The sequence below is a fragment of the Eleutherodactylus coqui genome, chromosome 2 (assembly GCF_035609145.1).
Source record: "Eleutherodactylus coqui strain aEleCoq1 chromosome 2, aEleCoq1.hap1, whole genome shotgun sequence".
NCBI classification, from domain to species: domain Eukaryota; kingdom Metazoa; phylum Chordata; class Amphibia; order Anura; family Eleutherodactylidae; genus Eleutherodactylus; species Eleutherodactylus coqui.
The window spans coordinates 133,338,419-133,365,953 of NC_089838.1; the positions used below are offsets into that span (position 1 = coordinate 133,338,419).

Here is a 27,535-nt window from a genome sequence, read left to right on the forward strand (position 1 = left end):
CGGCTTCTATATGTTCTGCTTAGCTATAAAATGGCCACTGGTCACACTGTGTCTATGTACATATGATTAGGTCATGTGATAAAAGAATCTAAAGAAACTGATGCCCATATGCAAGATGGAGGACACATTTGGTGACATCATTAAGGCACGTTGGCTGCTGATTAGCAGCACTCTGACTTCTGTAGCAGACATTTTGGGAAATGTGATTTTCACCAAAAATTGGGTGTGACTTACCAGATCTGGCAGAAATTGGGGCGATTTTTCTGCCCAGCCAATCAAGACAAGCAACACTAGCCATCACTTATATCCGTCTCTGTCCCTACTAGAGCTCACAATGTAAGTTACAAATTAACCTGTTTGTATGTTTTTGGAGGAAAGAAGGAAACCAGTTCCCATGCAAACACATGGAGAACGTACAACCTCAACTACATGTAGAGATGTTGCCCCTGGTCAAATTTGAACAGGAGATTCCAACAGCATGAGATGCTAACCACTGAGCAAGACATGCCTGGTGCTCAGCTTTCCTTAATGATATTTTAGAATGTATGTTCTCACCCGATAACCACTTTAAAGTCAATTGGCAGGGTTAAAATACAACGTGATAATTGGGTAGCCTTCAAGAGCTTTGAACTTTCTACCTTAGAACTCATGAAAAAAAGATAACTTATGTTGTTTTTGCATATGGATTGAGATCAAGTAATGTTGTCAATTCTGAGTCACAACAGGAGGTTTGATTTATCTTGCCAAGGTAAAAAAGGTAGTAAAATTTTTTATTTACACATCTGCTGGGAATCCAGCTATTGGCATAAATGGTCTGGTTTTATGGTAACAACTTGATCCATAACTACAGAACTTGGCAATTGTGAAATCTTAAAAATAAAATATCCACACACTTGCTGTCTTTTTTTTCCCTAATAGTAAATGTGAAGCACTAAGATAACTAGAGTACTGGAACATTTCACACAAATCTACTGATAGATAAACATCCTTACTCTTTATAACTAGCCATTTATGTCAAGGAAGGTCTTGACATCAAAATCAGTGGTAATTCAAAAAACACGCACAAAGTTAGAAACTTTCAGGGTTTGCTTGCAAACTAAAGAAGGAACTATGATTAGGGAATTCTGGTGTCATATATAGGCTTCTGGGGCAAACTAAAGATTACGATAACCAGTTGGTTGATGAAATTATGGATCATCTCTAAAACAGCTAGTTAGGTCATCAACCAGAGGAGATTAAATTCTAGATTTAGCAATGGAGATCTGGCAGTCTGAGGTTAAGTTGGAAAATAATTTGGGTTTCAGTTACCACCAATGTTTATGGTTTGACATAAGAACAGACTTTGAGCAATCATTTACTACAACCAAACTATTAGATTTTATAAATACTAATTTTATTATGTAGCTATCACCCTGTATATATAAGTGAGCAAGTGTTATCTTGGTTACTTATTTTTTCTGTCTGAAACTTCTGACCTCTTTTTCCTCAGATGGTCATGGGATCTTAATTCTGACCAGCTCAGATCTGCTTGGAGGTTATGGATTCATTTCTCTGTGTAATGCTGATACATAGATCTATAACTGAAACTGTGTTGAGGGGGCGGGACAGGCACTCCTGTTACATTAAAGGGGTTGTCCCGCGGCAGCAAGTGGGTCTATACACTTCTGTATGGCCATATTAATGCACTTTGTAATGTACATTGTGCATTAATTATGAGCCATACAGAAGTTATAAGAAGTTTTTCACTTACCTGCTCCGTTGCTAGCGTCCTCGTTTCCATGGAGCCGACTAATTTTCGGCGTCTAATGGCCAAATTAGCCGCGCTTGCGCGGTCCGGGTCTTCTTCTTTCCTCAATGGGGCCGCTCGTGCAGGATGCCGGCTCCGTGTAGCTCCGCCCCGTCACGTGCCGATTCCAGCCAATCAGGAGGCTGGAATCGGCAATGGACCGCACAGAAGCCCTGCGGTCCACCGAGGGAGAAGATCCCGGCGGCCATCTTCAACCGGTAAGTAGGAAGTCACCGGAGCGCGGGGATTCAGGTAAGCGCTGTGTGTTTTTTTTTTTAAGTCCCTGCATCGGGGTTGTCTCGCGCCGAACGGGGGGGGGGGGGGGGGGGGAAACCCTTTCGGCGCGGGACAACCCCTTTAACTGATGATGATCACACAGCTCCTGTCACACAGTTATAACAGAGGACATCACAGCTCATCCTATTGACTGTATGCTTACAGTCTGTAGCCTATTTAGGTGAATACAGAAGGTAATGATAATTAAACTGTTCATCCTGCAGACAAAAGGATATAGCCTTAACCCCTTAGTGACCAAGACTGCTTGCGCCTTAATGATCAGACCAAATTTTGGAAATCTGATGTGTCAATTTAGCATTGTGTATCCAAGTGATTCTGACATTGTTTCTCACCACATATTGTACTTCATTTAGTTGGTAAAAATAGGCCAATAGAATTTGTGAATAGTTATTAAAAGCACCAAAATTGTCTTTTTTCACATTTTCAGCAGCAATATCTCAAATATGTGCCAACATACTGTACAATTTTTTTTATTTTACTTTATTCTGGAAGCACATTGAAAAAACTTTTAAAAAACCATTTAGGAGACTTACTAATTTAACATTGATTATTAACATTTTGAGAAACATTTTGTTTTCCTACACCAAGCCAAGATTGCAAAGGCTCATAGGTATCAGAATGATAGATACCCCCACAAATTACCCCATTTAAAAAAATACAAATCTTAATATATTCACTGAGGGATGTCATGACTATTTTGACCCCACAGCTATCCTCATACCACCAAGAACTTGCCACACTTTATTATGATCCACACAGTCAAAGGCTTTAGAATAATCAATAAAACAGAAATAGATGATTTTTTGAAATTCCCTGCCTGCCTCCATTATCCAGCGGGTATTGGCAATTTGGTCTCTAGTTCCTCTGCCTTTTCGGAACCCAGCTTTTACATCTGGCAACTCTCGCTCCATGAATTGCTGGAGTCTACCTTGCAGGATCTTGAGCATTACTTTACTGGCTTGTGAGATAAGGGCCACTGTGCGATAGCTAGAGCATTCTTTAGTGTTTCCCTTTTTTGGTATGGGGAAATAAGTAGATTTTTTCCAATCTCATGGCCATTCTTGTGTTTTGCATTTTCTGATGGCATATGGCATGCATTACCTTGACAGCATTAAACAGTTCAACTGGGATACTTAAAGGGGTTGTCTCGCGAAATCAAGTGGGGTTATACACTTCTGTATGGCCATATTAATGCACTTTGTAATATACATCGTGCATTAAATATGAGCCATACAGAAGTTATTCACTTACCTGCTCCGTTGCTAGCGTCCCTGTCACCATGGCTCCGTCTAATTTCGGTGTCTTCTTGCTTTTTTAGACGCGCTTGCGCAGATGGGTCTTCTCCCTTCGGCTCGGAAGCAGCGGTGATTTGGCCCCGCCCCCTTGTACGCGTCATCGCGTAGCTCCGCCCCATCACATGTGCAGATTCCAGCCAATCAGGAGGCTGGAATCGGCACATGTGACGGGACGGAGCCACGCGAAGACGCGTACAAGGGGGCGGAGCCAAATCGCCGCTGCTTCCGAGCCGAGCCGAAGGGAGAAGACCCATCTGCGCAAGCACGTCTAAAAAAGCAAGAAGACACCGAAATTAGACGGAGCCATGGCGACGGGGACGCTAGCAACGGAGCAGGTAAGTGAATAACTTCTGTATGGCTCATATTTTACAAAGTGCATTAATATGGCCATACAGAAGTGTATAACCCCACTTGCTTTCGTGAGACAACCCCTTTAAGGCCCATTCAATCTTACTCCTAAGGATGTCTGTGTTGCAGCTTGTCAGTTGCGTCAGCACCGTGGCATGGTGGCCTCAACACAGTCCAAGACCTGCCGCCTTGTTATGCAAGACAAGGGTTAATGCGCCATGGGCAGAGATTGCTGATGCTGTCTTTCTTTGCTGCATGGTTGCATGCTGGATTAGTCATGCCTGGGAGTAGGGAGGAGGTGTGGTTTTCTATTCACTCTGCCAATCCCCAGGTGTAGAGGGGCTTAATAGTCTCACCCCTTCCTTTGCTCAGTACTGCTTATTCCGTTCCATGGTGGAGTACTTGGAGTTTGGAGCTCTTCCGTGCTGGGTGCATTGCGACTCACAGATAAGTTGCTGTGGGTTCCTTTTCAGTTGTATTTCTGCTTTTCATTTCTGTTTTGCTTTGCTGTTTGGTTCATCTCTCCATGGGTTCCTATAGGGACAATTAGAGCCCAGGATGAAGACTGTGGGGCCATCTCTATCAAGACGATTACTCCGCGTTTAGGCAGGGACCCTTCACTCCACCCTGCTAGGTTAGGGCCAAACTTCCTTCTCCCTGGAGTGGTGCTACAGTTCAGCATAGCGTGGTGTGCGGCTATTTCCAACAGTGTGTACGTTCCCTGTCGCCGTGCTGAGTGTAGTACTCTGGTGTCGCATGGGCTTTACATCTGGGTTACGTATTTTAGTTGTGGTACGCACTGTTCTTCAGTGCATAAATCTATCTACTACAGTAGTTGTCAACATCACCCTGCGTCCGTGCTGAGCGTGGTGCTTGTGAGCCGCACAGACCTGACAGTCTGGTTCAAATTCACTCACCACACCGTCAAAGCTGTCCTCGATATTATTATCCTTCCCATACAGATCTTCCATATATTCTCGCCACCTTCTCTTGATCTCTTCCACTTCTGTTAGATCCTTGCCATCTTTGTTTTTGATCATGCTCATTTTTGCCTGAAATTTACCTCCTATGTTTTTAATTTTCTGGAAGAGGTCTATTGTCCTTCCTATTCTATTGTCTTCCTCCACTTACATGCATTGCTTGTTTAGAAATAGTTCCTTATCCCTTCTGGCTAACCTCTGGAATTACGCAATTAACTGGGCATATCTCCGCCGATCACTGTTTCCTTTTGCTTTCCTTCTTTCTTGGGCTACTTCCAGTGTCTCAGCAGACAACCATCTTGCCTTCTTGGTTTTCTTTTTCTTTGGGACGCTCTTTGTTGCCGCCTCCTGAACAATGTTGCGAACTATTGTCCAAAGTTCTTCTGGGACCCTATCTGTTATATCTAGTCTCCTAAATCTATTCCTAACCTCCACTGCATATTCATTAGGAATATTAGTGAGATCATATCTAACTGATTTGTGTGTCTTTAGTCTGATTCTAAATTCTGCAACAAGAAGTTCGTGATCTGAGCTACAGTCAGCTCCAGGTCTTGTTTTCACTGACTGAATAGATGTCCGCCACCTTTGGCTGCAAAGGATATAGTCAATCTGATTTCGGTTTTGACCATCTGGTGAAGTCCATGTATAAAGCCATCTTTTAGGTTGTTGAAAGAGAGTGTTTGTTATGCACAGTGAGTTGTCCTGGCAAAATTCTATCAGCCAATGTCCCACTTCATTTTATTGTCCCAGACCATGTTTGCCCACAATTCCAGGTATCATGTGACTACCCACCTTAACATTTCAATCTCCTGTAATAAAAATAATGTCTCTTTTTGGTGTATTATCTGGTAGGTGCTGCAGATCCTCATAGAACTGATCTACCTCTGCTTCTTCAGCAGCTGTGGTCGGGGCGTATATTTGGATCACTGTGATGTTAAATGGCTTACCGTGAACTCAAATTGAGATCATTCTATCATTTTTAGGATTGTATCGAAGCACTGCTTTAGCCACTTTATTATTAATTATGAAGACTACTCCATTTCTTCTCTGGTCCTCTTGACCACAGTAGTATATCTGGTGGTCATCTGTTGTGAAGTGGCCCATTCCAGTTCAGTTCAGTTCACTGACACCCAGAATGTCTATATTTAATCTTGACATCTCACCAATAACCTTGTCCAATTTTCCCTGGTTCATTGATCTTACATTCCAGGTTCCTATAGTGTGTTGATCTTTAGAACATCGGATTCGACGTTCGCCACCAGCAGCGTCGGCTGTTAGCCATCCTTTCGGCTTTGAGCTAGCTGCATCATCACAACTAGGGCTAGTTGTCTGTTCCTGTCCAGTAGCATTTGGACCATCTTCTGACCTGGGGGTCCCATCTTCCGGTGGTATACCGACATATCTCTGGTTCTCCTGATCCATTTAGTTTTCGTGGCAAGAATACTGGGGTGGATTGCCATTACCTTCCCCAGGGATCGTATTTACTCTGACCTCTCCATCATGACCTTCCCATCTTGGCTGTCCATTCATGGTTTTGCTTATGGCGTAATTGAGGTGCTCCAGCACCGTGGCAAGGTAACAATACTTTGCACGAGAAAGTATCCATATGCAAGAGAAATAAATAGCAGCACACTATATTTCTCTGTGTATGATGCGCTGCCCCTCTATAGTCTGTGTATGATGTGCTGCCCATACGCAATACTGTCCAGAGCAGGGAATTAAAAAATAAATGCAGAATTAATCACACTGCACATATGGATTCGCGGGCATGCACAGTGCCATACTCAACCCATATGCGGTCTCTGCCAGCAGAGCGTATGGACTGTAATGTGTAAAACTCCGCAGGAGACTCGCAGCGTTTTACAAATATGGCCATGGGCATGAGCCCTAAGGCTCAGTTGGGAAGTGTTTTTATTAAGAAACTAAACACTAGAACAAGGGGGAACAATCTGAGATTACTTTGGGGGAGATAAGATTGCTTATCAAGGCAATCCTGTTGCATGGCTTGATAGAATACCTGCCAGCTCATGGTACAATGTAATACAATGGGGACTAAAAAAAACTGAAAATGAGTTCAAAGAAGTTTTTTTTAGAAAAAATAAAAGTATTAAAAAGTTAAAAACCCTTTTCCCATATTGATAATAAAAAAAATAAATAAAACATATTTAGTATTGCTGCGATCTATCAAAGAAATACATTATTCATCCTGCACAGTAACATTGCCCAGAATAAAATACACAATACTGGAATTGTGTTTTTTTTCTCTCTTTAAGAAAAATGTAATAAAAAGCGATTCAAAAGCGATTCAAAAGTTGTATGTAATTCATGAATGGGTAAGTGAGAGCTGCCTCTGATTGGTGAGGCTGTGACCAATCAGAGGCAGCTCATTCAGCAGGCGGGGATTTTAAATCCCTGGCTGCTGAATACTACTCAGAGCACTTCAGGAGAACTGCCGTCCGGCCGCAGCTGAACTCCGTCTGCCGGGACCAGGTGAGTATATATTTTTTTTGGGTTTTTACACATTTCTGGATGCATTTCCGGGAAGGGCTTATATTTTTAAGCCCTTCCCAAAAATTCATCGTGAGATTGCCCGCAGCCCATTACTTTCAATGGAGCCGGCTGCATTGCCGTGAATGGTGGGCTTACAGTTCCTGAACCTGGGCCATCCCTGCACTTTTCTTCACACTAGCTCCATTGCATCAATGTACGTTTGTGCCAAGGGCTACTATGCTTTATGTGTGTTTAGATATTATATAAAATCTAAGATACTAAAACTCCAAGACTTTATTTGTTTTATGCACATTACATCAGTTTGTCATGTACCTTATTCCTTTTGTTACAGGCAGAATATTTTTATGAGTTCCTGTCACTTCGCTCGCTTGATAAAGCAATTATGGCAGATCCCACTGTAAATATACCATTACTGGGCTCTGTTCCACACAAGGCTTCAGGTTAGTATGATGCCATGCTTTAATGTATTTTGTCTTCTAATTTTCCAGCGCTGTATTCAAAAGCAACATAGGGGTATGTTCACACGTAACGTATTTTACTGCATATCCCTGCCAAAATCCACAGCATATTTTGTGTTGCAGAGTTTGCTGCAGAACCACACCAAAATTTGTGTCAAAATTCTCATCATTTGGTACAGATTTTGACATGGATCTGGAGCAGATTTCCCTCTTTCAATTGAAGGGGTGAAGTTCGCTGCAGCTCTGCATTAAAATCTGCACCAAATGGTGAGAATTTTGACACAACTTTTGACATGTTTTTTGCTGCAGGTTTTCTTGTGAGTAAAATCCACACCATTTCCACAATACGGGAACATATCCTAAGACCGGCTTCACATGAGCATAAGCGTATTTGTGGAATGAATGATGTTTTCATCAGCGCATGTTACTGTACTTTTTGCCCCCCGCAAGGCATGTCCATTTGTGCGTGGCAAACAAATGCATTGATTGAAATGGCTAATTAGTTCCAAATGTGTCCTTCTCCCAGTGCAACTACGCAGGGTTTCATGCATCTCATTGCGTATTGCACTAGCATTTGCACACCCCCTACTTACTTCTATGGGGACCTTTGGTGCGTAGGTTCAATTTTTTTTTTGCACACGCAAAATACAGAAATGTGAATTAACCCATTAAAATCAATGGGTTCAATTCTGTACGTATTGCATGTGCAAATATGCCTGTGTGTATCTGGCCTAATACTAGCTTTTCCACATTGCATTGTACATTTGTTACTATGTTCTACAGTGTCACTATACCGATGAATAACATGTTGCCAGTATTCTTGTATCTTGTCACCACCGGGTAGTGACAAGATACTAGCTGGTTGACAGGGGGGGTGACGCCCCCTGTTCCTGATAGGGTGAAATTTCTGTGGCTCACAGCAGGTCCTGGCACTCAGTGCAGTCTTCTGGATGTCAGTATACAGCGTGTGGTGCTGGACCCGCTGTGAGTGTAGGGGCTGCCGGCGCCCTTCCCCCAGCAGCGCAGCACTGGCAGTGTCCTCACCTTTGCAGCGCTGGTGTGACTCTCTTTCCGCCTGCACTGTCCCCAGCGGCGGCTACCTCCCCCCATTACTGCAGGTGTGCCTGTGGCCTCCCCTTACCGGGTTTGATGTCAGTGTCCCCTGTGTCAGTGTTCCATGCGGCGTCGGAAGCATCAACCTACCTGCAGAACCACAGCAATATCTGGCCGCTTTCACTATCCCCGAGTGGCGGGCAAGAAGGAAGCGGAGAGGCGTTGGTCCACACTTGTCAGCGCTGAAGAGTGCTGGTGGGGCCGACAGATGTGTTTTGCGCCCACCACTGTAAGTCTACCCACATTAATAAGCAGCCTGTCCTCGGCCAATTAGCCTTCCCAGGAGAGTTAGGGATGCTTTAGGGTTAGGATTAGATTATTTTTTATTTTACATTACACCCTTGTGAGGTAATAACGTACGGCTAAATGCTACACTTATCCCTAGCCATCCTGACAAGCCAAAATTCACAGCACAGTGTGCTGCTAGGACCTTTGAAAAGTCACCAATCAAGAGCTAGGGGTGTGACAGGGGCGTTCCTGCATCCAAGCCCTGTCAAACCCCTAGCTTCCTGGTGGTGACAAGATACAATAATACCCATATTGCCGTAGTTGCACTGGGAGAAGGACACATTTGGAACTAATTAGCCATTTGCCATCATATCTGAACATCTAGACTTGTTGACTGTAACAGTGAAAAACATTCTGAAATGGATAAACAGGGTCATGCACTCACTACTTGAGGCAACCCTCCAGTCCCAGACAAACCTAGATGGTTGCACCGCTTCTTGGACTGCCTAAGGCACATTGCATTTTTAGGCATTGCTAGTCTAATATAATATATGCTGCTCTGATTAGCCAGCAATGTTTCCATGAGCAGTGCTGACCAATTACCAGTAGTAATAGTGTCCCCCATTGCTACCCCAGTAGTAATAGGTGACCCCTATTGCGGCCTCAGTAGTAATAGATGACACCTATTACGGCCTCAGTAGTAATAGTGACACCTATTGCGGCCCTAATAGTAATAGGTGACCGCTATTGCTGCCCCAGTAGTAATAGGTGACCCGAATTGCAGCCCCGATAGTAATAGGTGACCCCTATTGCTGCCCCAGTAGTAATAGGGGATGCCTATTGCTGCCCTGGTAGTAATAGGTGAGGCCTATTGCTGCCCTGGTAGTAATAGGTGACCCCTATTGCTGCCCCGATAGTAATAGGTAAGCCTAATTGCTGCCCCGGTAGTAATGGGCTCCCCCCTATTGCTGTCCCGGTAGTAACGAGGCTCCCGCATATTCCTCATGGAGCCCCAACAGGTGATGTTTTCAGGATTTCCTCAGTATTGCACAGGTGATGTAATTATTGTCTCAGACATTGACACAGGTGTTCTTGAGGACAGGAGTTGGGAAACGCTGTTCTAGTCAGAAAAGTAGTGTGGCTATCTAGGTTTGCCCGGGACTAAAGTTACTTTAAGTTGCCATATCGTGAAATTGTGATTCGGGATGTGAGCACGATGCCTCTTTGCTTAAAAAACGCATCGCCTCGCATCCATGTACCTGCGATTTTTATGCCCATGATAAAATTGAAAGTGCTTTCAATAGTTTTTAATGGTAAAAATCGCACTCGCCTGCAAATCACATGGCATGTGTGTGCAAGTTTTTTCAAAGATCCCATAGAAAATAATGCACCATTCTTTATGAGGAATCGCCCAAAAAACAGGACATGCATTGATTTTTCAATCTCGAAGCATCAATGCAAGAAAATAAACGCTCATGTGAATTTACACATTAAAATCAATGTGTTATTAACACGTGGGTTCCATCCATATCGCTATCGGATCGAACTCGGGCGTGAAACTAGCCTATGTAAAAACACCCTAAAGTAAACTTGTACTCATTGAACTATCATTTTTAATAATCAATTTAAAGGTGTTGTCTGTCACATTATGACCGATAGAAAGTAAAAAAAATAAAGTATTAGATATACTGCCATCATATTTTATAATGTTTTCTCTAATATGCTTTGGTATTTGCAAATATTTTAAATGGCCAACCACCTCGAATAAAAATTTCAAAATGTTGCAAGCTGTAGATGTCTGTAAACTGACAAGAATGCAGTAAAATATATAAATATACAGCTGGTCAGTGTGCTCTGGTGGTGTTGGCTGTTTCCAATAGGCGCTGCTCCTGGAATATCAGCCTGAGTTGCTGCAATGTGCATAGAGCTGTCTGCTTCTGGCTTTGTCCATAATAACAGTAGGCCCAACGAACAGCTAATTGACGTGGATCCTGACAGTTATGAAGGGTGCATGAAGAGCCGAGTCCGCTCTATACCTGGCGGCTATGACCTGTTTTTGACAGCTGACAGCAACTGAAGCAATAAGAGCTATGATCGCAGCAGTAAACTGTTTTAATGCTGTGGTCAAAAGTGACCACACATCCAAACAGTCAGCAGGAGGACCGCTTCCCACGCCTCATCCGCACCCCCTGCCATTCAATCATAAGGCTCCCAGGGCTGCCATGCATAGATGCTTATTAAGTCATGTCTTTGCTTCATAAGTAGAGATGAGCGAGCATACTCGCTAAGGACAATTGCTCGATCGAGCATTGTCCTTAACGAGTATCTCCCCGCTCGGCAGAGATGGTTCGGATGCCGGCGCGGGTGACAGGTGAGTTGCGGCAGTGAGCAGGAGGGAGCGGGGGAAAGAGAGGGAGAGAGAGATCTCCCCTCCGTTCCTCCCCACTTTCCTCCGCTGCTCCCTGCCCGCCGCCGGTAGCCGAACCTTTTGTCTCAAGCGGGCAGGTACTCGCTAAGGGCAATGCTCGCTCGAGCAATTGCCCTTAGCGAGTATGCTCGCTCATCACTATTCATAAGCAACATTAGAAAACATTATATACTGCAATATTGAAGTATTGCAGTGTATATTTAAAGTGAGCAGAGGATTTTAAGTTCAAGTCCCCTGTGGGGACTGAATAAATAGGTAAAAAAAAATGTAATCGTAAGAAAGTGTAAATATATAAAAACAACCCTTTTCTGATTTTTCTAAACAATTAAAAACACGGATATTTTTTATCGCTCTGTATGTAAAAGTCCAAACTATTATAATATAATAAATTTTCCCACTGGAGAAGGTCATTTAAAAAAAAAGTACAGAATATCAGAATTGCAGTTTTTTTTGTTATGCCAGCTCCCAAAAACATTTGAATAAAAAAGGTCCAAAATATATTTGTTTCACAAAATTGTAATAATGAAAACTACAGTTCACCCTGCAAAAAAATGAACCCTCACACAGCCCAAACAACGAATAAATAATAGTGGGTCTCAGAATATAGTGATGGAAAGCAATTTTTGTTTAAGAAAATTTTTTTACATTTTAAAAGTAGAAAAGCATTAAAAAAAAACTATATAAATTTGGTATCATCGTAATCGTACTGAACCATGGAATAAAGTTCATATGTCATTTATACTGCACTGTGAACGTTGTAAAAACTAAACACACTCAAAATTTCGCTGTTGCATTTTTTTTTCATTTCTCCCCAATTTGTAAAAGGTTTTCCGTAAATTATATGGGTGCATTAAATGGTACCATTAAAAAATACAACTCATGCTGCAAAAAAAGTAGCTTTCATATGGCTATGTCAATGGAAAAATAAAAAAGTTATGGCTTTTGGATGGTGAGGATTGAAAAACAAAAATAAAAAAAAAGAAAATCTCTGCTCCTGAAGAGGATAAGAAGCTGTTTAGTATCAGTTCAGAATAGAATAGCATTAGCGTCATAGCACAATATAGGGAATTAGTTACAAATATCTATTAGCTTGTTTAAGGACTTATTCACACGAGCGTATATTGGACGGCGTTTTCACAGCCGGCCGATATACACTTCCGTCTGAGCAGTTTCCCCCTTCCCTCCCCCTCACTGTTTCTCTCCTCCACTCTGGTGTTTGCAATGCGAGGGGGCAGGATGGGGTGGGGCTAAGCTCTGCTCTGTCCCGCCCACTCCCATTGCAAACAGCCTGAGGGGAGGAGAGAGGCAGAGAGCCGGTGAAGGGGAGGGCAGGGGGAGACTGCCCAGATGGAAGCGATATACTTTCATGTAAATAAGCCCTATGCATATGCTTGTTGTAAACACAACATCAATATCATGTGCCACATTTGACATAAATTAGTACTTTGACCGCTACAGGTGAAATGCAACTTTTATTAATGTCTCTTATTGACTGCATAGAATATAAACATATCAGATATAGTTATTTTATATCATATTTACATTTTATATTCAGGGTCATATTTTGTTATACTTTAGAGCTAAATTCTTTTACTACTATGATTTCAGGATATTAAAGTATAAAGAATACATGGAGAAATAATTTCTATAGAAAAACTCTTATGGAGACATGACAAAGTGGAAAAACTCCCAAGTTTACTTAGTACTAGAGATGAGCGAGCGTACTCGATAAGGCAAACTACTCGAGTGAGTAGTGCCTTATTCGAGTACCTGCCCGCTCGTCTCTAAAGATCCGGCTGCCGGCGCGGGTGACAGGTGAGTTGCGGCGGTAAGCAGGGGGGAGCGGGGGGGAGAGAGAGATCTCCCCTCTGTTCCTCCCTGCTCTCCCCCGCCGCTCCCCGCCCCCTGCCAGCACCGGAATCTTTAGAGACGAGCGGGCAGGTACTCGAATAAGGCACTACTCGCTCGAGTAGTTTGCCTTATAGTGTATGCTCGCTCATCTCTACTTAGTACATTGGTCAGAAGACAGTAGCTCCTTTCAAAGTGAAATGGTTTGGGAGCTTTTTTCAGATGTCCCCCATGGTAAAAAAGTTGGGAATCACTGTCTTAGTAAAGGACTTAACATACAATGTCAGATAGTCTAGTTTTGTTATTGCTTGTTATGTCCCATTACAGAACTCTTTTCCCAATATGTAGCAAATGAAGCATTACCAGTTGCTAGAGGAAATTAGCTGTTACATTTACAAATCCTATGTGTTTTAAGTATTTTCATTCTGTCAATAAATATAACATGCAATTAGCATTTGCATCTCAAGATGGCAGCATGGCAAGTGTGTGCTGTGCATATACAATCCATATTATATACTGGGCCATGTTTGTAAGCTGATGTGTGGGCCCAATGCTCTGTAATCAGAAAATGACAGATGTGTTATTTTTAGCTGAACAAACAGGATGAGGTTTCAACCAATGTGTATTTTAATGAGACATGAAGGAGGTGCTTCAAAGGGAGCTATGGGAAACTCAGCACAAGAATGGGGTTTCCTGAAGCAGCTTTCCAGGGAAATGAAAATTCTCTTAACTATGTCATTAATTCATACAACATTGTAAGAGAAATCGTTTTAAGGCTGGGTTCACACAAGATGTTTTTGTGTTTTTTTTTCTTGCTTTTTATTTTATAAATAGAAGTAACTTTTAGTGAATGGGGAAATATGACCCAAATACAAACAGAATGTTGTTTATTTACTAATGCATTTTTCAGTTTATGTTGATATCTAATACTGTAGTAAAATATAGCTAAAAGTTTTTTTAGGGATGTAAACACTGATGGCCTATCCTAATGATAGGCGAGGGCTATGTGGAAGGGGGGAAGCGCTGCCCCCATTACATAATGCAGTAAGATACAGTCAACTGTGCCACACAAGCTATGGAAAATATAACATTAAGAAGGTCCTGAAACTTACTAGGCAACTTAAGGAGAGAAATGTGGTTTCTCTCAGACTGGAGGAAGGCCAGTGCAGTGAGAAGGAGCTGGGTCTGCAGAGAGCAATAGGCACAGCATCAGAGGGACCTGTGTGACACAGGAGCTGCAGAAGACTGAGCTGGGACTTGAATGAGCAGCTCTGAAGGGCTGCTGTGTAACGGGAGAGAGACTGCACATCAGGGCCATTGAGGCAGCAAAGGGGCTGCTGTGGAGTAAAAAGCAGAGGCTGCTGCTTAATGATTGATAAGACGTTTGTAGCGGGGTTGCCTCTGTGACGATTGCATTGAGAGACAACTGATGACGTCACGCCAGAAAGAAATAGAAACTGGATCTGCACACCCCGGGCTAAGACTCAAGGCAGGACAGCAAATTCTTCTTCTGCATCAGGACGTAAGTGAGGTCAGCCTCAATAAAAGCTGAAAGTGTGCACGTTTAGTGACTGTTAGGGACTACGCAGGTATGCTAGTTCAGAACGCACAACACATTTCTGTGGGACATTAGTACATTAACGGGTCGAGCACTTATCCAAAGGACTGAGATTTTCTTGTAAATGAGCCTGCAACTTTCTGGTAATTGCGTTCAGTAATTACAAATTCACTAGTTGCGGACTGTTCTTTGCTTATGTATGGACTGTGTGCGGCATGCTGCAATTGTCAGTTCCCCAGTTGCTGCTAAAGTGTAATGGATCTGTAGAATTTAAATATTTTCTCAACTGTTGACTGAAAGTTGCATAACCAATCTTCTTTTGCAGTTTATTAGTTATAATAAAAAATTCTATTTTTGTAACTCCGTTGTCTGCTTTCTATACTGGTACCTGTTCTGCCTAATATCTACTGTGACCCTATGCACCAATCATTGTTTACACAGGCATAATAGCTCATCCATAAGGGTGGCTGTGCTTGATACTGTATCTCACTCTCATTCAACTGAATGGGGCTAAGTGTCCAGTGGAAAAAAAATATCGTAAAAGAGTGCACTGCATTAAATAGCAAGTGACTTATGCACACCTTAATAATGTCCCGTGGGTTACAGCTACCCCCAGCCTCTGTTCTCTTTCAGGTAATGCAGTCATACGCCATCAAAGTGCATGACTGCTGGGGCCAATCACTGCTAATAATGCTGAGGGCAATGATTGGTTGCAGCAGTCATGTGCTTAGATGATGCATGACCATGCTATCCGGAAGCAGATGGAGGTCGAAGTGAACCAGAACCACAGAGCCCAAGACAGCAAAAGGTGAGTATAAGTTACTTTATTATTTTAAAGCAGTGCACTCTTTTAGGTTATATTCTCCCACTGGACAACCCTTTAACCCTTTCCAATCCAATATGTATCTTGGTTTTCCCAGGGGGCTTACTCTTTTTCTGCCATTATACACCGGCGCTATATGCTGGCTAAAGCCAGTACTGCATGAGGTGACACATTGGATAGGCTCCGACAGCAGAGAGGCTGGCAATATACAGTAAGAGAAACCCGACAGACGTCTTCCAACATAAATCATAATGTCTTCAGACGTCAGACAGTGGATTGGAAAGGGTTAATATACCAGGCATAGTCACACATATGTGTACAGGCTCTGCCTGTCATCTCTTCCTTCTGCTGTCCAGGATCCCAATAAATACCCTTTCACTTAGCACATAATGGCTTCGAGCATTCATGTTATTGTTCTTCAGTTGTCCAGGTTGGATTTCCTTGCCTTGGTAATCAAGATGGAGTGGCAGCATTTGAGGTTAATATCATTGTTATGAATTCAGAAGGCAATGTGATTCTCCAGACACCGCAGAATGCCATCTTTTTTAAAACATGTCAGCAAGGTAAGTGGAAAAATATAAAACCAAAGCATAGTAGAAATCCATCTTGGGCTACATTCACACTAGTGATTTTTTTCTACTGATCCAGTTTTATTAAAAATGTACATCAGAAAATGGGAGTAAGACGGAAAGCACCTGTAAGCTTACTGCTTATACCCATCTTCAGCATTTAGGTGGTGGTGCGTCTTCAAGAGGAAAGAAAAAGCATGGTGACTTAGTCATTAACCCGGTTGGCTTGCTGCACTGGGGTCCTAGGTTCAAATCTGATGAAAGACAACATCTGCCTGGACTTTGTATATTCTCTTTGTGTTTCTTGTTCTCCACCTCCTCTAGAGAAGAAAGAAAGAAGAGCAAGCACTGTTGACCCATAGTGCTGGAGTTCGTAGGTTCATATCTGACTAAGGAGGATGTCTGTATTGGATTTTTATGTTCTCTGTGTTTATTCTGCATTCTATATTTCTCTAGCAATGAAAGAACAAGTGTGGCGGCTCAGTTGTTAGCTCTGTTGCCTTGCAGTGCTGGAATTGTAGGTTCAAATCTGACCATGGGTGATGTCTGTATGGAGTTGTTCAAAGTTGATGTTGACCTTGATGAAATTTGAACCTAGGACCCCAGCACTGCAAGGCCACAGTACTAACCACTGAGCCACATTCACTGAAGGGGCACATACAAAGAAATGGAAATAAAAAGTAGATTGTCTTCAAGTACCTTCCATTGAATGCAATTAAAAAAGAATCCATCTGTATTCCGTTTCGGAAACAAGAAACAAAAGTGCAGTAGTCTGCAGTTTTGATCCAGTATAAAAAGCAGAATGTAGACGGAAAATATGAAACTGAAGACTTTCTTCTTCAATACATTTCTATGGGCTTGAAAATGGAAGCATTTCTTTTTGTTTACTGCTCCCATGACGGATCAACAAAACAGAAATGAAAACACTAGTGTGAACAAGTCCTAAGATTAATATGACTATGAGTAGAATTTAGTCGAGGGGAACTAGAGGAGAATGGAGGCACTGCCAGTAGGGAAGTAGAATTAAGAGGGAGATGAATAAGGGGGAAAAGGACTAGTATGGAAATTGGTGCAGATATGGAGTGAATGTTTTCTTTACCAGACATTGAATTTAACCCCTTAGTGACCAAGCCTGTTTACGCCTTAATGACCAGGCCAAATTTTGCAAATCTGACACGTGTCACTTTAGCATGGAAAAAGACCAGAAAGGTTTTGCATATCCAAGCGATTCTGACATTGTTTTTTCGCCACATATTATACTTCATTTAGGTGGAAAAAAAAGACTGATAGAATTTGTGTTTATTTATTAAAAGCGCCAAAATTGGGAAAATTTTGAAAAAATCGTCATTTTTTCACATTTCCAACTGCAATATCTTAAATATGTGCAAACATAATATAGAAATTTTTGCTAAGATTTATATTTCCATCCGTTTACTTTATTTTGGGCGCACATTGGAAAAACTTTCGTTTTTTTTTAACCATTTAGGAGACGTACAAATGTAGCATTACTTTTCAGCATTTTGAGGAACACTTTGTTTTCCTACACCAATCCAAGATTGCAAAGGCTCATAGGAGTCAAAATGATAGATACCCCCACAAGTGACCCCATTTTAAAAACTACACCCTTTAACGTATTCACTAAGGGGTGTCATGAGTATTTTAACCCCACAGTTTTTTTTCAGGAGTCAATGCAATTTAGAAGAGAAAAACAAAAATTTCATATTTTTGCAAATATGTCATTTTAAAGACAGGACTTTTTTCTATAGTACACATGAAAATTAGGATTTGCACCCCAGAATGGATACCCCTGTTTGTCCCGTGCTCAGAAACATACCCATTGTGGTCCTAGTATTATGTCTGGATGCACAATGGGGCCCAAAATGAAAGGAGCAATCGGTGGCTTTCGGAACAGAAATTTTGCTTGAAGGAGATTTAGGCCCCATTGCCCACTTGTAGAGCCATTGAGTGACCAAAACTATGGAGAACGCCCACAAGTGACCCCATTTTGAAAAGTAGACCCCTTAACGAATTTATCTAGGGGTACGATGACTTTTTTGACTTCACAGTTTTTGAATGAATCTAAGCCAAGCCGAAGGAAAAAAATTACAATTTTCATTTTTTTGGTAATTCTGTCATTTTAAAAGCAGTTTTTTTGTACAGCACATATATGAATGAAGACTTGCACCCCAAAATGGATACCCCTGTTTCTCCTGTGCTCAGAAACATACCCATTGTGGCCCTAATCATACGTCTGGATGCACAATGGGGCCCAAAATGAAAGGAGCAAGCGGTGGCTTTCGGAACAGAAATTTTGCTTGAAGGAGATTTAGTCCCCATTGCCCACTTGTAGAGCCCTTGAGTGACCAAAACAATGGAGAACCCCCACAAGTGACCCCATTTTGAAAAGTAGACCCCTTAACGAATTTATCTAGGGGTACTATGACTTTTTTGACTTCACAGTTTTTGAATGAATCTAAGCCAAGCCGAAGGAAAAAAAAATACGATTTTCATTTTTTTGGTAATTCTGTCATTTCAAAAGCAGTTTTTTTTGTACCGCACATATATGAATGAAGACTTGCACCCCAAAATGGATACCCCTGTTTGTCCTGTGCTCAGAAACATACCCATTGTGGCACTAATATTACGTCTATATGCACAATAGGGCCCAAAATGAAAGGAGCAAGCGGTGGCTTTCGGAACAGAAATTTTGCTTGAAGGAGATTTAGTCCCCATTGCCCACTTGTAGAGCCATTGAGTGACCAAAACGATGGAGAACCCCCACAAGTGACCCTATTTTGAAAAGTAGACCCCCTAACGAATTTATCTAGGGGTATGATGACTTTTTTGACTTCACAGTTTTTGAATTAATCTAAGCCAAGCAGAAGGAAAAAATTATGATTTTCATTTTTTTGGCAATTGTGTCAATTTAAAAACAGTTTTTTTTGGAAAGTGTACATAGGAATGAAGACTTTCACCCCAAAATGGATACCCCCATTTGTCCCGTGTTCAGAAACATACCCATTGTGGCCCTAATCTACTTAAAGGAAACATAGCTAGGCCTATAATGGAAGGAGCACCCGTTGGATTTCAGGGTACAACGGAATAAATTCCAGTCCCCATTGCCCACATGTAGAGCCATTGAGCGTCCAAAACGATAGAGAACCCCCACAAATGACCCCATGTTAAAAACTAGACCCCTTAACAAATTCATCTAGGGGTGTACTGCATATTTTGACCCCAAAGTATTTGAATGAATCTAAGCAAAGCAAAAGGAAAAAATTACGATTTTCATTTGTTTGGCAATTTTGTCAATTTAAAAACTGTTTTTTTTGTACAGTGTACATAGGAATGAAGACGTTCACCCCAAAATGGATACCCCCGTTTGTCCCGTGTTCAGAAACATACCCATTGTGGCCCTAATCTACTTACAGGACACATGGCTAGGCCCATAATGGAGGGAATGCCCGCTGGATTTCAGGGCAGAACTGAATAAATTCCAGGCCCCATTGCCCACTTATACGGAAAAAAATTTGACTTCCTAAAAATAACCCCCCCCCCCATCCCCCGGCCATCCCCATTTTTTGGCATTCCCTAAATATTAGATAAAGGTAATAATATAAACTGCGTTTTATGTCCGAAGACAGGGGTAATTACGGAGGCTGGTTGGGTTGGGCACATGGGGCAAGAAAACCGGGTATCCCCCCCCCTCCTCTCATGTATTTTGGGGGGTATTTCGTAACCTCAGCAGCGGGTATGGTGTGTAGAAAGTGGCGTTGTGAGGCTTTGTAATCTTGCTACGGTGCAGCGGTCTCACAGAGAAGGCGCTCAACAAGCTGCTCCTGGAACTGCAGGAAGACGAACGTTCCCGGGGCTTCTTGTAAATTACGGATTACAGGTAGCGGTCTGAATAACGCCGGGCTCACGCAGCCGTAGGCGGAATCCGCTTGCCGAGGCCTGCAGCGGATTCCAGCTGTGAGCCCGGCTGTGACCCTGCGTACGGTTGCGTAATGTACTGCGCATAACTGCCTACTCACACAGGCGGTTTTTTGTTTGCATTTCCCGTGCCGTCGCTTCGGGATGACCCGGGTACCCGCAGCCCGTACACAATGTGTTTGCATATGGGGTGCGAGTATATCCGCGGTCATAGAGCACAAAGGGCTCTAGGTCGCAGATATTCGTGGTAAAATATAACATGCTGTGTTCTGTTTCTGCGAGTGGATTACGTAATTCCGACCCGCTAATTGGGGGGAATTGTGTAATCCAATGCATGCGATTGATCCGTGGATTACCGCTGATCAAGCGCATGCGGAACCTGTAATTCCTCTCCGGTCACACGTGACCGGCCTAATGTTAGATCACTACTTTATCACGTGACCGGGGACCACTCAGCGAGGCCGCCGGTCACTGCTCCAAGCACTCAGCAACCGTTGGTCGCTGGGAGCAAGGAGATTTAACATTTCCTAGGCTTCCCGGCTCCTGCGAATGTGTCCGGCATTTTGCCGGCGGGCGCATGCGCAGCAGCCGGAAGGGTCCATGGAGGATTATCACATCTGGATTCAAATGCTTAAGCCTCCGAGAAGATGTTTCATCTCCTCTCACCAATCGCATCGGTGAGGGGAAATGAAACTGCCACTTTTTAAAGAACGTTTACGTGATCGCCATTATGCATTGGATAACGGCGATCACGTGACCAGTAACCGCATACCGCGGCTCCCCGTGACATCTCCAGGCTCTTGGCTACCTTTTGTAGCCAGCAGCAGGGAGATTTTATATTTCTTGGGCAATATTTCACTTTTGCGCATGCGTCCGCCATCATGCTGACGGGCGCATGCACCGAAGCTGGGGTAAGATCCGCGGATCAACATCCCACTAGGGAACAAATCCGGGACCTTGGGTATGTAATTTCATCCCCCCTTACGGATACGATCCATAAGGGGAGATGAAACTTTAACTTTTTAAACTTTTTTTTACTTTTAACAGCGGTCCCCAGTCATATCTCCCTGCACTCGGCTATCTGTGACAGCTGGGTGCAGGGAGATTTTGAATTTGCCGGGCTCGCCGGCTTCTGCGCATGCGCACCACATCGGCACATCGCAGAAGCCAGCGGGGGGTCCCGACACCGGCCGGAGGACATCGGCGGACCTGAGGTGAGTATTTTCACCTCCCCTCATGGATCCAATCCATGAGGAGAGGTGAAACTTTTCTTTTTTTACACTTTTTTTCACTTTTCCGCGATCGTCGTTATCCATTGTATAACGGCGATCGCGGTACCGGGGACCGCTCACCGCAGTCCCCGCTGACATCTCCTGTCTCCCGGCTACCTACAGGAGCCGGGAGCCAGGAGATTTTAAGTCTCCCGCGCCGCCGGGCCTTCTGCACATGCGGCTGACGTAATGCCGCCTGGCGCGCATGCGCAGAAGGACGGCTACGGCGCCCGAAGCATCAGGACAGCGGGGAGTTGTGCGGAGGACCTCCGTGAGTAACTTCAGCTGCTCCGATGGATCCAATCCATCAGAGCAGCTGAATATGTCACTTTTATTGCACTTTTATTTACTTTTTTGCGATCGGCGCTATCCATTGCATAGCGCCGATCACAATGCCGGGGGGGTGTCCGAACAGCCCGGGATGACAGCTCCATGCTGTCAGCTACCTGCGGACACCAACAGCATGGAGCTGTCACGTCCACAGCCCGAGAGGCATTATTCTCTGCAGGACACATGTTTTTATGTCCTCAGAGAATAAAGCCCACTTCGGGAGGACGTAAAAACACTATGGGCTGGTCGTTAAGGGGATAATGCAGATTTTTCAGATTTGGAGTTGGATTATCTACATTCTTATGATTGTATTAACTTAACCCTTTCCAATCCAATCTGTATCCTGCTTTTCCTAGGGGGCCTACTCTTTTTCTGCTGTTATACAATGGCGCTATATGCTGGCTAAAGCCAGTACTGCATGAGATGACATGTTGGATAGGCTCCGACAGCAGAGAGGCTGGCAATATACAGTAAGAGAACCCCAACAGACGTCTTCCAACATCGGAGCTGTACAGCCTTAAATCATAATAACTTCAGAGGTCAGACAGTGGATTGGAAATGGTTAATGTACTCATTTAATCATGGAAGGGATTAGCAGAGATTTCCAAATTTTGATGTCTTGGAATTACTGCATGAGTAGCCACTAGTAAATGTGCTTTTATTTGAGAGACTGATCTGGATGAATTAGAACTATTTGAAAGGCAATTAAAGGGGTAGACTGGGCTCTTTTCACCTGATGACCTATCCTCTAGTGTATCACAGCCTGATATTTTGTTCGCCAAGATGCGATTTCCCCGTGGATGCGAGGTGTTTTTATCTTAAAACCATCACTTTGGGGAATTAGCAATCCTCCACTGTGGTTGTCAGAATCACAGAGTTTCTCCCATTGTTTTTAATGAGGAAACCTCGCACCACACTGCACGCACCTAGCACATGGAGCGATGCTGCAGCTGGCCCCATTGAAAACAATGGGAGATGCAATGACTCGCAATGCACAAATCTTGCGCTATTTTCTTGGCCTTAGGCTACCTACGCACAGACGAGCGCAATATCAGGCTCAGAAACTTGGCCCGATATCATGCTCGGCAACCTGTGTTCATCTGCAGATACAAAGCGATTTTCAGTCAAGAACACCTCAAATATGTGAAATTCCGATACTCTCGCACGAGTTTCATGAGTGATAGAGGGTCAGAAGTGTTTCCCATTCAATGGGAAACCTCGCATCGCACTCGTATGCACATCGCACGACATGCGAGAGCCATGCGATGCATTAAAGGTCCCAATCAATGGGCGATGCATTTCGAGGAATTCGAAAAGATAGAACATGTACGTTACATTTTCGTGTAAATGACTACATGCAAAAGAATGGGGATCATATTCGCACAAGATTTGTGCGTCTTGCAGTGCACAACTCTTGCGCATGTTTCTCAGCCGTGTGAAAGGAGCCTAAGACCTGTGTCACATGAGTGTATGCGCATTAGTGCTGCGTTTTTGCTGAATGGGTGTGTTGTCTTTGCATGCACAACAGCGGATTTTACTGTACTGTTTGCACGCGCAAGTTGTGCGCTACTGCGCTTGCAAAAAAACATGGACTGATGCTCTCAGCCATGGAAATGGCCAATTAGTTTAATGAGCTCAAGATATGTTCTTTCCGTATTGCGCACGCAATATTCAGAAAATACCTTAGGCCTGTGTCGTATGGGCATATTTGCGCATGTGATACACAGAAAATAGAACCCATTGATTTCCCATGAGCGTATTTGGTGTGCGGAATTTGGTCACACAGAAAAATACGCAGCATGCTCTATTTGCCTTTGCCAGGAAAGAATTCATTTTGAAGTCATTAAACTAATTGGCCATGTCAATGGCTGAGAGCAGCGGTGCGAGTCTTTCTTATTGCGTGCGCAGTTGCACTCAACTTACATTTGCAGAAAGTACAGTAAAAAACGCTGTTGTGCGTGCAACAATACAACGCCCGTTCAGCAAAAATGCAGCAGGCAAGAAGGCATATGTTGGTGTGACACAGGCCTTACAGTCCTCCATGTGTTTTTAATAACCACAATGATCCAACGCTCATCATCTGTGATAGAAAGAACATGTGGATCTTCAGATTTATTAATTCTGGACTCTTTTTTAGTGCAATGACTAAAATGAAACATTTCCTGTGCTTGTTGATCAATCCAGCACATCAGTTTGAACTGTCAGAAATGAGTCATTTTGAAGGGGTTTAAAAAAAGTGAAACAGCAAGGAACATGCTAAAATGAAAAACGAACCAACTCTCACCCGTCTCCTTCCACTCTGGTGACCTTTGTTTGCTTTGCTGCAGTGACGATGTGAGGTACATCCATGTAACCAATCAGTGGCCTCCGTGGTGATGATTTTATGTCCTGCACAAGATCTTCGAGGCCAGTAGTCACGTACAGTAAATGGTGCAGCATCACTGCAGCAAAGTAAGCAGAGGCCTGTGGAGTGGCAGGGAATTTAATACTGAGTATTGGTTATTTTTTCATATTTTTGCATATTCCCTGCTGTTAGATGATTTTTTAAAATATCCAGACATCCCCTTTAAGTAAAAGCAACATACAACCAGCACAAAGTTATAACCAGTATGGCAATGCAGGAGGCACTATTTGCTTAACCATTATGGCTATCCTCATCTTTACAGTTATATCATTGATTGACTCTACGGGTTTTTCACTGCATAACCGAGAATTAACATATTTGTATGCTGGAATCACACACAGCCTTTTGATATGTATTCGATGACGTTTCATTGCCGTTTCTTTCCATTTTTTTAACGTCTATAGCCTACAAACACAGCAATTTGGTGTTTAATAATTTTTTTAGCCTTTTTTCTGGTTAGTTCATCAAAACTCGCCACGCTCTAAGAATGGCATTATACTCCATAGGTTTATTCATAGTGCTTTGAAAACACTTGTACAAAGTGACACCAAAATAAAGAATGCATGCAAAAACAACCTTTAAAAATCCTTGAAACATATGCTGTCTTTTACATGCAGGAAAAAAAACACTGGAAAAAACTGTGGTTTTATGTCATGTGATCGTAACTTCACTTTTTTTTCTAATGCTCTTATATATCTTCTTTTTTTTTTCAAGCAAAGTGTCCCGGTGGATGTAGAAATGGAGGTTTCTGTAATGAGAGACATGTCTGTGAGTGTCAAGATGGGTTCTACGGACCTCACTGTGAAAAAGGTACAACTGATCAGACTATATAAGAAACACATAGTTTTTTACATTTTTTTATGTTGTGGCCTTGTGCAAATTTTTTAAAAAAACAAGTCTTTCCCCATCATTAAAAATTTACATTATGCCTTGACATAAGTATTCACACCCTGTACTCAGTACTTAGTTGAAGCACTTTTGGTAGCGATTACAGCCTCCAGTTTTCTTGGGTGTGATGCCACAAGGTTTTCACACCTGGAGTTGGGGATTTTCCACCACTCTTCTCTGCAGATCCTCTCAAGCTTCATCTGGTTGGATGTGGACTGTCTGTGGACAGCTATTTTCGGGTCTCCCCAGAGATTTTCGATTTGGTTCAAGTCAGAGCTCTGGCTGGGCCACCCAAGGACATTCACAGAGTTTTCCATAAGCCACTTCTGTGTTGCCTAGGCTGCGTGCTTAGGATCATTGTCTTGTTGGAAGGTGAACATTCTGCCCAATCTGATGTCTGTTGTGCTGTGGATCAGGTTTTTATTAAGAATACAGGGTTTTTAAAAATGAACCTTCCGATTTGAAGCACTCATAACTCACATTTAATAACTATTAGATGTATAAATTTGATATAAATGGAAACAGAAACTCAAAGAGTTTTCATTTAGCAAAACTGTCTAAGACCCCACAACGACAGTTTGAGTGACAGTTTTGAGCGATTATCTTTGCATAGTCTATAGTATCTAAGTAGCTAATAAAGAGCTATGCAGGCGGAGCTGGACACCGCCGCTATCGCTCGCCGAACAATACAGCTGTTTTGCATAAGCAAACAGCTGCATTGTTCTCCACACTTACAGCTCGAGTCCCGCTGTAAACTACCAGTGAGGTATGAGCTGAAAGAATCTTATCAGCGCTGCCCACTGTGATAACAGCCTGCACCGCTGAAAAGAGTTAATCGCTCAATTCTAGAAAACATTTTTCTAAATGAAATAGAAGTGCCATCACCTGAACAGCGGCACTGCACTCATTACAGTCTGCCAGGTATCGGGTGAAGGAGTGTGCTGACAGTCGAAGACTTCAAAGGTGAGCTCTGTATCTTCCGAAATCAGCTGCGGGATGGGTTCATGGAATCTTTAGTGTTTAGTGATGAAGCCACCTTCCATCTTAATAAATTTAATGTCAGAATTTGGGGGACAGAAAACCCACATGCCTATTTGCAGCATATGTGCGATTCCCCAAGGTGAATGTGTTTTGTGCTATAAGCTGTAGGAAAGTATACAGCCCCTTCTTTTTCCACAAGGAGACAATCACGGGGATTTCGTATTTGGACATGCTACCGATGTGGCTTCTGCTACAGATGATACAAGAAAATCCTAGGTTCATCTTCCAACAGGACGGACTTCCCCTCATTTTCACAATGACGTCAGAAATTAGCTTATTAGGCAACTACCAAACAGATGGATTGGTCATGCAGGTCGTAACAATAGTGAACTTCTTCCTTGGCCTCCATGTTCCCAGGACCTTACTCCTTGTGATTTTTTCCCCTGGGGAAGTGTTAAATATAGTCTATATGCCCCCCTTACCACCCACCATGCATGATCTACAAGTACACAACCGAGAAGCCATTGCATGAGTCAATTGTGATACTCTACAATGTGTATGGCAGAAACTTGTCTACAGGTTCGATCTGTGTTAAGAGACAAGGGGAGCTCACATTTCCTCTATGTGGAAAACATTTTTGATGTTGTACAACAAAACTGTGTGAGTTTCTGTTCCCATTGATATCAAATTTATGTATCTTATTGTCAATAAACGTGTGTCATGAGTGTTTCAAATCAGGAAGATCATTTATAATAACCCTGTATTCTATACTTTGCTCTAGTCGCAGCCACTAAAAAACACCCCCACATGATGTTGCCACCACCATGTTTCATATTAGAGATAGTATTGGGCAGGTGATGAACAGAGCCTGATTTCCTTTAGACATAACACTTATAATTGGGGTCAAAAAGTTCAATCCTGGTTTCACGAGACCAGAGAATCTTGTTTCTCACAGTTTGAGAGTCCTTTAGGTGCTTTTTGGCAAACTCCAGGCAGGCTTTCATGTGTCTTTCACTGAGGAGAGGTTTCTATCTAACCACTCTGCCATAATTCTCAGATTGGCTGAGTGCTGCAGTGATGGTAGGCCTTCTGGAAGTTTATCCCATCTGCACACAGGATCTTTGGAGCTCAACCAGAGTGACCATTGGGTTCTTGGTCACCTCTCTTACTAAGGCCCTTTTCCCCCACTTACTTAGTTTGGTCGGTTGGTCATCTATAGGAAGAATTCTGGTTGTTCCAAACTTCTTCCATTTAAGAATTGGAGGCCACTGTACTCTTGGGAATTTTCAGTGCAGCATTTATTTTTATCCTTCTCCAGATCTGTGCCTTCACACAATCTTGTCTCTGAGCTCTACAGGCAGTTCATTTCTCCTCATAGCTTAGTTTTGGCTCTGATATACTTTGTGAGCAGGGAAACCTTATATAGCCTGAGGTGAGTCTTTTAAAATGACATCCAATCAGCTGAATGTACCGCAGGTGGACTCCA

The 27,535-nt window shown here is 42.9% G+C and overlaps 1 protein-coding gene across 1 annotated transcript in view; it reads left to right on the forward strand.

Annotated features, from left to right (window-relative positions):
• WIF1 (WNT inhibitory factor 1) overlaps window positions 1-27,535 on the forward strand; it is a 98,716-nt gene that overhangs the window by 37,893 nt on the left and 33,288 nt on the right. Inside the window, exons 3-5 of the mRNA XM_066591575.1 lie at window positions 7,549-7,657; window positions 16,096-16,236; window positions 24,895-24,990. Coding sequence (XP_066447672.1) covers window positions 7,549-7,657; window positions 16,096-16,236; window positions 24,895-24,990 — 346 coding nt within the window. The remainder of the gene's footprint in view (window positions 1-7,548; window positions 7,658-16,095; window positions 16,237-24,894; window positions 24,991-27,535) is intronic.